This window comes from Sebastes fasciatus, chromosome 11, assembly GCF_043250625.1.
Source record: "Sebastes fasciatus isolate fSebFas1 chromosome 11, fSebFas1.pri, whole genome shotgun sequence".
NCBI classification, from domain to species: domain Eukaryota; kingdom Metazoa; phylum Chordata; class Actinopteri; order Perciformes; family Sebastidae; genus Sebastes; species Sebastes fasciatus.
Genome location: NC_133805.1, coordinates 2539727 through 2552258, shown reverse-complemented (window position 1 = coordinate 2552258; position 12532 = coordinate 2539727). Strand labels below are relative to the sequence as shown.

General features: G+C 39.8%; 2 protein-coding genes across 8 annotated transcripts in view; both read right to left on the bottom strand.

Moving 5' to 3' along the window:
* The window catches only part of LOC141776384 (verrucotoxin subunit beta-like), a 34531-nt gene extending 22606 nt beyond the window's left edge, over nucleotides 1–11925 (bottom strand). The window contains exon 1 of the mRNA XM_074649921.1: nucleotides 11718–11925. The gene's annotated coding sequence lies outside the window, so the exon portion shown is untranslated. The remainder of the gene's footprint in view (nucleotides 1–11717) is intronic.
* Nucleotides 1–12532, bottom strand: part of LOC141776381 (verrucotoxin subunit beta-like) — a 48074-nt gene that overhangs the window by 23328 nt on the left and 12214 nt on the right. For 3 of the 7 annotated variants that reach the window (XM_074649904.1, XM_074649910.1, XM_074649907.1), the window contains exon 3: nucleotides 9385–9558. The exons of 3 other annotated variants lie outside the window; for them this stretch is intronic. In XM_074649904.1, the coding sequence (XP_074506005.1) occupies nucleotides 9385–9484 (100 nt within the window). In that variant the 5' untranslated portion in view covers nucleotides 9485–9558. Of the gene's footprint in view, nucleotides 1–9384; nucleotides 10924–12532 lie in introns of those variants that run through there. One more of the 7 variants, XM_074649905.1, reaches the window with a different exon arrangement.

Sequence of the window (12532 nt, the reverse complement as noted above, 5' to 3'; positions counted from 1 at the left end):
GGGCCTCTCTGTCCGGTGCAAGACCTGAAAATATACCACATATTCCCCCCTTCGAGACTTAACAAAGTCTCGAAAAAATAAGAGAAGAAACATACAGGTGTATAAACATGACAAATTTAACAACCTGTCCTTATTACTATTGAAACAACTTTATGGAGTATAAAAGTGAGAGTGAAAAACCTGTCAGGCAGCTAATCTTTCTTGAACAATGTATTAAACAATGTATACAGGAAAATTCTCTCACGGTCCCTCTGCCAAGGCGACCATACGTAATACTCCATAATACTGAAATACAGAATTTTAGCAATTTGTATATGGAACTGATTTAAGCAAATGCATATGGAACTCTCAGTAAATTAAAACAAAACAATGTCCAAAGTCAGGCTGGTCGACCCATCGCACCCTTCTATGAACCTTTTCCTGCCTACCCCACTGTCCCTAAACATCGAGAAAAAGAAAAAGAAAACATCTGAGGTCCCATTGTATTTAGAAACCATCATTTCTCAAGCATGTAATACACAAAAAAGAAAATTCCTTTTCAATAACACTAAGGTAACATCTCAGAGAAGACATAAGACTGTATAACGCTGTAGTTTCTCAGCCGCCTTGACGCCGGTGTAGTATCGATGACGTCTTGACTCTGGATGTTGTATCGACAGTCCACGTTCAGAGTTCCTCAGGCCATTCGTATTTTCATGTTTGAAATGTCTGAATCCATTCAGCCCCTCGGAGTCCCTGACAATCCACCACCCTCACAGTGTTCTTCCCCAATATGTTCTAGAATGAAAGAAAAGAAAACCAGTATCTTTTGCATACAGAACAGATACAAATTAAAACATCAAACACAGAATTAGATAAGTAAAAATGTAAATATTGTCCATTAATCATATTGTTCATTTGTTGCCATATCCCCCCTTCGAGACTAAACAAAGTCTCGAAAGAGCAACACAACATCAACACTACAAACTACACAAGCAAAAACAGAGGTAAATAATAGGAGTATGTTTTAAAATGGATATTCCTCCACCAATTCGATCTTTATTGCGTCATCCTCATCCACGTCCGTGTCAGCTTCGTGTAATAATGGCATCAGCGTTTGATCGCCGGGCAGTACAACTCCAACCCATTTAATTATCATAGCCTTTGCAAAGGTCAACAACAGCGTGCAAAAACAAAACATCACACACAACGACATAACGAGCGCTACCAAAACCTGAACTAACACCGCTCCTAGTGGCCCCAATTTATCCTGCAACCAAGCGTTTGCAGACCATCCCGCGTCTTCTGATGGGCCAAACGCATCTCTTATGAGCTTCAATGCCTCTATGACACTAGTCATATTGTCAGAACTATCAGGAATCAACGTATAGCAAGCATCTCCTGATAAATTTAAAGCAACACATAAGCCCCCTTGTTTGGCCAAAATATAATCAAGAGCCATGTCGTGTTTTAACAATGTCAATCTATGGCTCCTTTGGGTGTTTGACAACATTTCGAAACCTCTTATAGTTTCGTTTGCAAAGCCCTGTAAGGTGTATGTAATGTTATCAATATGATCTGCCAAAAATGCCACTCCATACCAAGGAAACAAACCTATTCCCCACTTTTCTCCTATACTTATTCTCCAATGGTAAGACTCCAGATTATGAAATTGCGCTAATTCTCTTTTATTCCTACTTCCAGAAGCAACATTAGATTGAGCCTCATCAGATGCTTCTCCCTTCTGGACAGAAAAAACTTCATATGGGAGTTTCAGTGTTGCCATATAGCAACATCCTGTCCACCCGTATGGTAGAAATAGATAAGCATTTTCACCACAAATCCACCAAATATCCCTGAAATTGCCTATAGTCACATTCCCAGGCAACACTTGATGTTCTACCATCAAAGTTCTACTCGGACGCTTTGACACTTGAAAAATCACTTCATACAACTTATTCACATCCTCATCCTCACGCTTTCCTAAATCCATCATATAGCCATCACACTCTGATAACCCCATAAACGTTCCCGGCCCTTCATGAGTTGTATTTGAACAAAAACAGCTGGTAGCGCCCACTGCTGTCACCTCCATTATATCAGGGACCGCTGTTCTGATATCTTCATGCTGATCACGTACATTTACATATGGTAAACCTGCCAACCAAGAACAAGTCAATCTAGGCTTAAAAAGGTTCATTGCTAACGCCATCACTTTATCCACTGATGATTGCTGTTGATACAAGAGCCATGATAATGCATAATTTTGACACATAGTGGTTAGTGGTTCTGGTATAGTCTCTAAAATCGAAGGCCATGAGCTTGGCGATCGGATTTTCACCAGACACGGACCATCCGTTTTCACAACCGATCTTACGGAGTGGGTTACTTGCTGAAACCATAAGTTCCTACCTGCCCACGGGTCTGCGATTTGTAACACTGAAGGATCAAACCCAAATGCCTTCCATTTAGTGTCTCTCTTCTGCAATACATGGTTCTGTTCAAACATCTCCTGTGATATCTGATCCGAGTCAACAAACTCCTTTCCCACATCTACAATATTCCTCTGAACAGTCTCAGATGAATTTCCAACCTTCACTTCCTCAATCTCCTTCCTACTACTCACACTAATCCCCATCTCTAACATAGACTTCCGGCTCTCATTTACCATCTCTTTCACTTTCAAGGATACTTTATCAAGTGTCTGTGTCACATTCTCCAATTTCCTAGGCGTTAATATTACCGCCAAGGTAGTACTCTGATTGGAAGCATTATCATTATTTATTGATTTCAAATTTAAAGTAGCAGCCTCTGAGCTGGACGTAGATGACTCTACATCCTTCTCTTCTATCCTCTGTTCTCTAACTTCCACAATGTCATTACTTCTGTTCACGCTAGGCTCTATTTTTGACACTTGCTTCTCGACTAAATTAACCACATCCTTAAAGGTCCAAGATGTCATATTAGATGTCTGCGTGGTATTTACAAATGTCGTAGATGCCACGGATGTCGTCACTGTTGTAACATTCATCCCCTTTGAAGTCATAACTAGAGTAGTAGCCAGAGTCGGTGTATGAACATTCTTAGTTGTTTTTGGAATTAATGTAACAAGCTTTATCTGTGTACTAATCACCTTTGGTTACTGTAGTAAATTGTACGCTGTTTAATTCCTAGTTTTTTTTGCAAAATCAATTTCACCGTCTTATCCACAAACTCTTTCCCATTGTCTGAGGATATTCGATCTGGAAGTCCCCACCTGTTTATGACCTCTCTGCATAAGAACTTGGCAACCGATTGAGCATCCTTTCGTTTTGTTGGACAGGCCTCAGGCCATCGTGAAAATCTGTCCACCACGACTAGCATGTACCTTTTCCCTTCAATCGGTTTTATCATGTCAACATAGTCTATAACTAGTTCCACCTGCCTATGACATAATCAATCTGTTCAAGCAAACATGGTGCCCAAAAACCATACTCTTTGGTAATCTTTCTCTTAACTTCCCCCCTTGCAACGTGAGCTAAGCCATGCGCCTCCTGAATCATCAGACTAGTTGATTTAGTGGAGCCTGATTCTGCATAACCAGAGCCTGCTTCTTCTCCATCCTCTTATTATCCATCAGTTGCATGTGATTAAGTTTCCTGAGGGTCTCTTGGTCCAGGTCTTTTTGATCATGTTCTTTTTTCCTATACAGCTGAACTTGGTGGGCTATATGATCCGTATAACCACTCTTTGCCATGCTTCCAAGACCAACCACCTCTGCCAATTTGTTTCTCACTGGCAGGGGCAACCCCTTCTGTATTCTGGTTCGCAAAATCGACTGCTCCATTTGATTCAAATCCGGGTCATTTCCTGTGATATTTCTCCACACTTGATGAACTCTCGACACATAGGCCCTCGGGTTTTCCTCTTGTCCCAGTGGATCAATAAAAATATTGTCAGGATGTACGTTTGTCGGAAATGTGTCTTTCAGCGCCCTGCACACTTGGCCTCTACTTGCAGCAAACAGCTCTGAATCATTCACAGCAGTTCCCACATATCGATTAAGTCCAGCTTTCTGTAGAATCTCTTCCATACCGTGAATTCCAACGAGGCTGGCCAAGAGTCTCTTTATATCTCCCATGGCCAGTTGCTCTCCCACTGTGATTTCTTCCAACTTCGAAATCCAAGGATGTGCTCCATCTTGAAGAGTAGGTAACTTTTCACGTATGTTTGACATATCTATATTCTGCCAAGGCTTGTACTCCAAATTCCGTCCTCGTATAATGACTGGACAGATCTTTTTGGGATTCGACTGTTTTCTAGAGCGACCTCTGGATGTCAGGGTATATTGTTCGAAGTTTTCCTTCTCTATCTCTTCCTTCCTCCTCCACAATTCGTCTATGTGGTTCTCTAGTTCTCTTAGTTCTTCTGGATTATCAGTTTGTTGGTGGTCACGGCGGCATCGGTCTATGCTTATTTCGATCTTTCTTATAGTCTCCCGGGCATCCTCTTCACGGCCCTCTTCATGGCCCTCTTCATGGCCCTCTTCCTCCTCACTGTCATCAGAGTTATCATTTCCTCTTATTTCCGCTCTTGCCAACATCCGCCTGACTTCAGGGTCATATCCTCCTCTGCACCCTTCCTGATCGCTTTGGTCACTCTCGTTTCCATGGTCCCACTTTTGCTTCCTAGACCCAAACTTTGTTTTATTCTTACTTTTGGATCTTGGATACATCGTTATAGTTGTCTCCGCTCGTCCTGTTTCTATTATTCTGTCCTCCTTGTTTCTGATACGGTAGTCACCTTCCTGACTGATCACCGGGATCTGAGGATAGATTTTCTTAGCCTTCGTCTTTGCCTCATAGGGTGGTGGTCCCTTCACTGGGTTCATGTGTGAGAACGATGAATTGGTGTCTTTCCTTAGTTTTTCTGTTTGTTCTGTGTTTTGTTTTATTTCTTCTGCAACTTTATCCCTCTTATCGTTTGCAGCTTTGATCAGTTTCTGTCCCTCATCTCCAAATAACTGGAGAATGCCAAGCTCCACTTGCCTCTTCTCTTTGCGTTTTATCCCCTTTTTTCCCTTCTTTTGCTCAGCTTTGTATGTCGATACAAGTACTAGCATTATTCTAATTACATCTGGGTTAAGCGTCCCCTCCATTGGCCATGGTTGGTCAATTTCAGGCCAGCGTTTGTGCCATTTTTCCGATATTTTTGCAATGTTTGCGATGCCCCTAATTAAAGGATTATTCTTCTGTACTATCTCAACAGGAGTGATTACTTTCGGATTTTTAGTGTTCTTCTTCCCCATTATAACGGCTTCCTTATGTTCCGTTATTGTACTTTAAGAAGTAATTGCTGAAATTAAAACTACTCAAGGCTTATTTAGATTACTTCCCCCCTTTTTTTTTTTTTTTTTTTTTTTTTTTTTTTTAAATCCAATTACCCAATTAATCAATTAATCAATTAACCAATTAACCAATTAACCAATTAACCAATTATCCAATTAACCAATTAACCAATCAACCAGTTAACCAATTATCCAATTAACCAATTAACCAATTAACCAATCAACCAATCAGTAAACAACCAGTTATCTAATCAATCAATATTCAGCTCAAATCTTCAAACAGTCACCACCTTGAATGTCCACCACATCACAGATCAGACAAACTACGCACCATAACATACATGAACTTCTGTAATTGTCAGCAGAGGTTAGACTCAACAATCATATGCCATTAATTAATCAAATGCATTAACTGATCAATCCGTTGCCAAGTTTTTTTATTAATTCATCTATTTATTTCTCCTAACTGAGCAGGTCAGTTTCCTCTTAGGCTTAATAAATGAAAGCAGGTCTATATGTGTACCATCAATATTGCTTATGACTGAGAACACATACACATATGGAAATGCAGGTTTTGTTTTTGTTAAAGAGTTTGTGTATAAATTGTACCGGCCTTTTTAGTAGATTGACCTGGAAAGCCTTCCAAGTTGACGTCAGCAATCCACCCTCCGTGATGTGCCGGCCCTCTGCCTTGCCTCCCGTCTCAATTTTCACTCACCATAAATGACATAACAGACAAGGAACAGGCAATGATTTAGTCTCTTGTGAACCCATAGGTCCCTTTAACAGCATCATACATTATATTCCTAACTTAAACCCCTTATCTAAACATTAAAGAATCCCACTGGACCAAACAGTTCAAATGGCAAAGGAATTTTCTGTATCTCCCAAGAAAGGGTCATCGAAAGGAATTTTGGGAAGAGAGAGAGAGAGAGAGAGAGAGAGAGAGATTTCAATCACTACCCTTCTTAGAGAAGTTCATTTTGTGCTTTAACAGCTTTAATTATTATATAACGTCCCTTTTAAGAAGAGCTCATGTTTTAGTCTTTTATAAGAAGCTCATGGTTTTACACACTACATTATTCAATTCAACAGTCTTCTTAGAAAAAGGCAAGAAGCTCATTGGTTTACACAATATATCATTCAATTCATTTAGTCTCCTAACCATTTTATGGCCCACATCTGGACTCCATCAGCAGCCAAATGTCACACACATTTGCGCACCCACATTTTTCCCTTCTGCTCCTCTCAAAGTAAACACACCCCCACCTTTTCTTCACTCCAAACTACAACGCACACACATTTTTCTCAACTGCACCCTTCCATCCCAAAGTAAACACGCACCCACATTTTCTTCACTTGAACATTTAGATATATTCCTATGCATGCTTTCTGCCGCTATTTCCTTACTTTTTCTCGTAAAATTTCTGCTACCCATGAGATGTAAAATTTTCGACGAGAAGCTACTTCTTGAACACCGTTCGTCAACAGCATCAGAGTGGTAACTGTCAATCGAATTGTGATTCTACACTCTCCAGTTATTAACTGACCATCAGATGTTGTTTCAGGTTTTAATGGCCCGTACTACAATGCTCCTACACCTGAGGGCTCTATCCTATCCGATTTGCGGCTTGTCATATGATCATTTCCTTTATTTCCTTTATTTCCTTTATTTCCTTATCTCTCTTAACACTCTTTACATTTATTTATTCAAATTACCTGGATCCAGGTTTCCCAATTTTGTCTTTCTAAGTTAATTCCGGACTATGTCAGAGCCATCGTTACGCAGTGGCTAATATGCATGCGTCTTACCGTTAAGAAGTTTAGGGCCCCTCTTCATTAATCTTGCACGATACTTTTTAACTCACCTTATCGTTACCATAAAGCTATTCTAAACTATTCCTTGTATTTCTCATACTTCTTTTCTTCCCTTTATATCTTTTCTCTATTCATTCCCCCTTTTTTCATTAAATTTAGCACGGAGCCTCACTTTAAACATCAAATCAACAGTACATGTCTGTAACGAGAAGGTTCTTAATTTACGGTGTGTCCACACAACTCCACATAACAGCCCCAATTAATGACCAGCATTCAATGAGTGAGCTCACCGTCTGTGAAGTTGTGCTGATGGTCACCTCCGATCCTGTTCGTGACGCCAATTTATGTAGTATCTTTTCTGCGACAGTGCTGTTGAAGTGATGATGAAGGATGCTCCGAGGACACTGTTCTTGCTGGTAAAATAGAGTTTATTACAAACAAGCCACACATGTCATACGGACGTCTAGAGCGTCCGGAGGTCTCAAGTCGAATCTGAAAGTCCTCCCTTTGGGGCTCTCGTACCTCCTTATATTGGGTTCAATTCAGGCAACTTGCTGAGCTAAGCGTATGCTTAGGTATGTGACCTTTGACCTACATGTTTATCTTTCAGCCCCTGGATCCACCGCATGACCCCAGGTCTCCCCGTCCGCTTCCTGCACATATGTTTACAACTGGGGGCCTCTCTGTCCGGTGCAAGACCTGAAAATATACCACATATTCTCATACAAATTAAATTGAAGGTGAATGTCTCAGCATCCTGCTCACCATACTTGAAAATTGTGGAATTGTTTCTTCAGTTATATAATTCCTCAGAGAGGGTGTATGATAATAAAGAGAGCCCTTCTTCCTTACCAGATAAATGAGGTGGATACGTTTCATGATGTTGACTATTATCATTACTGTTATAAGGCATCATTGTTGTTGCTGAACCGCAGTGCGGCGCAGTGTGGCGGGAATGTGCCAAACACACTTTTTGATATTGGTTATTTCTTATTTCTAAGAGTTTCTCCAGGACATTGTGTCAGGAATAGGGGTGGAACGGTTCGTGAATTTGACCCCGAACCGTTTGTTTCAGGACGTTCAGTTCGGTCCGCGACATCCTTTCGGTTCGCCGTTATACCCAAACGGCTGTTTATGTCTACTACTCGCACGCGCAGAACAGAAACTCTGGAGAGTGAGTTTTACCCGGAAAGTTTTGGCAGCGCACCAGGAATGTTTGCAGCGCTGTAGCGCCCAGTTGCTCATGATAGTCGAGTTAAACTGACAACGATTTGTGTCAAACTGCACGCTGACACTGTTCAACTGAAGTCAGGTTTATATGTGGTCACTTGAAACATTTAATTACAATGGCATCACCCGAATGTGTCGATTAGCGGAGCGAAACAAAAGCAGACTGGACGGAGAGTCCGTTCCCCCGCAGCGTTCAGACATCCTCCCACTGCAGATTCACACTGTGCCAAAGTAATATCTAATGCTATAAGAGTGTTTATCGCTGCATATACGACCTCACTCCATCATAAACAATACAGAATTAAAGCATATGGTCAAAGAGCGTGAGCCTTCACGTGTGAATGTTAGTCTGTTGTGCTGGCCCTGTAGAAACTAAATATAAACTAGCAGAAGCAGCAGTTGAGGATTTACCAACAACCTTAAGATGGAACATTACATTTACATTACAGACATTTGGGATTTTATTTTTGTAATTTTTTTTTCTTATTGACAATATGTCAGTATTTGAGTGCCTTAACTGTTATAGTAAGAATTATGACCAATGAGCCGCTGTTGAATGAGTGGAAGATAAAAAGCTAAGTTTTTTAGCATAGTTCTGGTTGAACTTCTGCTCCAATGTATGGCCTTAGTTAAAAAAATAAAAAATAACAAAGCTGCATTTTTTTGTTTGCACTAATTACTGTAGAAGACCTATTCTTTCAATCAAGATTTGTAAATGAAGAAGTGTTTATGTTCTTTATGTAAGCCATACTTTTATTAAGGCAAAAATGTGTTTACTTATTTTTTCCAAATAAATGAAAAGCATGTTGAAATCAGAACATGACCTCCTCGCTGCAACATAAACCGACCTGAACCGAAAACCGTGACCCCAAAACCGTTATACGAACCGAACCGTGAATTTTGTGAACCGTTCCACCCCTAGTCAGGAAACAGATGTTGTTGATGACTTGACGTGAAACATTGTTGAATATCAATTTAAATACTGAATTGTGGTTGTGAAGCATTAAGTAACTTTACATGTTAGTCCTTACCAGGGACGAGTGAGTCTTCACGGCAGTTGTATAACATCCCGAGGCTGAAAGGCCGGCCAAGCGCTGCCACCTCCATCATCCCACTGGCTTTAGAGGCCATCGCTCAGTCTGAACTGGACAAAGTGGACAGCAGTTCACTTTTCTGACTCTTCTGCTGTCCGACCCGTCATCTGTCTGTGTGATATAAAAATATTTATCACACAGAGACACAAAAATTACTCAAAAGAGATTCAAAACGACTATCATAATTTCATGGTTTCTTAACAGTAAAATAACTATTAACTAAATTTGAATTAATTATCAATTTATCATTTATAAATGATGGTTATTATAAAGTGTTACCCACAGTCCTCTGCGCAATGGATATATGAGCAAGATGGTTAAAGTAATATGTAACTAATTGTTTTCATACTGCATGCAACAGTATGCACTTTGTAAGGGCAGCTGCAGTATGTACTAAAAGTAAAAAGAAAAAGTATGGAAGCCTTCGTCTGTGCTGCTGCTGTCAGGATTAAAACCTGTACAATACTTTCCTCTAGTGGCTGCTACAACACACTGCTTCAAACACCACCATCTTCTACAACTGTTGCTGCTGCTTGTCAAGTTACATACAACAGGAAGTTTGTACAGGCTGAGTGAACTGAAAGGCCTCAAGTCCACAGATCTTTTCATGTTGTTGTTTTTCAGGTTAATGTCAGATAATAAGAAATGTTACTTGTTGTTCAGTATCTTATAGTGGGGCCGCTAAGCTGAAATGTTCTTAACAATTGTGCATTTTGCAATAAAAGCAACAAATTTGGCACAGATGTAGGTTTATATGTTCCGAAAAGATATAGATATCGGAGCGCCGCCAATTTGGCCCCTGAGGGACATGGCAGCCATTTTCCAAGATGGCCGCCAAATAAGCGCATCAAATTTCAAAATGTTGCAGAAAACTGATTTTATGACTCTTGATGATTTCCAAGATGTGTTCAAGTTGATTAGGTCAGATTTCAGAAGATCACAGGCATGATTTTATTACCTCTATTTTTTAAGGGTATTTTTTAAAAGCTTTTAACCTGAGAAAAACAGGAAAACACAATAAAAGGAGCAAGGTCACTTCTGGATCAATTGATTATTAGCATTATTAGTATTATTAGACTGCAAATCAGTCACATGTTATGATGAATAATAGTAGAGACAGGACTATACTAAAGCCCCTTTGCACGCTTTCAGATGATTGGTGTGAATGCATAGTGCAAACGTCGGGGAGCGCACGGACACCTGCATGGGGTGTATTACTGTGAGATCGCTGTCACACACTTTTTAAGGTTACGTTAATCAACTGACAAAGAGTACACAGAGTCAGATACAGGCACAGCAGTTTTAACAGTTTTTTACCTGTTAATCAGCGAAAATATTGGTGCTGACGTGCTTCTATACATCACCTTAAATACAGATCAATAAGATCACTTCCTGAACAGATTTCACCATCAGATGGATTTATTAAAAGTTTAGCTTTTGAAATCATGCTAAAATTACACACATACACATACATATATATTTATGTGTGTATATATATATATATATGTATGTATACATATATATATATATATACACAAACATATATACACACATATATATGTTATCACGGCTAGTTAGCGATACAACCCAAAGTTCTACCAAAGTTCAGCATCGCTTTAAATGTGATTAGAAGTAACTGGCAACCAAGAAATGTATCCAGCGATATCTGTCAATATTACTGCGAATGAAAAGATAAATACACCGATGGAAAGCTGAAGATCTTGCCGTTCTAAATGTGTAATTTAAAGGTTGTCATTCTACCATGAAGGCATGGGGGTGAAGTTTGACCCTGAAGTGACCTTGCTCCTTTTATTGGGTTTTCACATTTTTCTCAGGTTAAAAGCTTTTAAAAAGTACCTTAAAAAATTAAGACGTAAAAAAAAAAGTCATGCCTGTGATCTTTTGACATCTGATCTAACAAGCTTGAACACACCGTGGAAATCACCGAGAGTCATAAAATCAGTTCTTTGCAACATTTTGGAATATTAAGCGCCTACTTTGGAAAAAGGCTGCCACGTCCCTCGCCAACGCCCCAATATCTATATCTTTTCATGACATATAAATCTACATCTGTGCCACATTTGTTGATTTTATCGTAAAATGCACAATTGTGATGCTAAACTGCCCCACTATTAAGAACTAGACGGTATAAAATAGTACATTTTTATTTGTATAGCCCCTCTAAAAATGCCAAGTCATCATCTGGTTTGACTAAATTTGACCAAACATTTAGTGTAGTGTATTTTAGCGTTGTAGGACAGTGTACTCACCAGTGTTTGGTAGACATTCTGCTGCTTTGTTGACAAAAACTTGATGGATTCAGTTGAATTTGTCTTCAGACTTGTCTCGACTGCAGCACTGCAGTCTCTGAGACTGACTTTCACTTTCATCAGAGGAAATGTGACGTAGAAGCTCTCCTCTTTCAGTGATGCTCCACTTCTCAGGAGGGAGGGGGCTTCCTTCCCATGAAAAGAGATTTGCTCCTCCCTCACCGTGGAACGGCGCAGAGCCCTGCAGAGGCAGCAGGTAAAATATCTCCCCAAAAAGAGCGCATAGTATCGGGTTCCATATGTGCCCAAATTATGTCACGTCTATTTGTCTATGTAATAATAATGTCTGTCTATGTCGACTGAACATGAGACAAAACATTTGTCTGTCTATTCAACTTTGAACTGCAATGTGACACACACACACACACACACACACACACACACACACACACACACTTCTCTGTTCCCAAACATTATTGATTAGACGGAGGTGTAGAATTTATATGTAAAATACCCCGAGGTTAAAGGGGCTATAAATGTCTTCTCTGCTGAAGAATGTTGTTTATTGTAATTTTCTATGTCAGTAATTTGCCCAGGAGAGGGTCTATTAGTTTAAAAGGGGGTCATCTTGACCTGCTGAAGTCAGTCTTGTCTTGGTTTGGTTACAGAGAAGGTAATATTCAGTGAACTCACAGATTACATTTTGGATTGTTTTCTTTTTTTGCCTGTTTCTGAATGGAACAGTATGGAGTTATTGAGGAACTCAATTTTCAGTGCTATTTGATGTGTTTGTACATAGCTTGTTTTCTATTTTT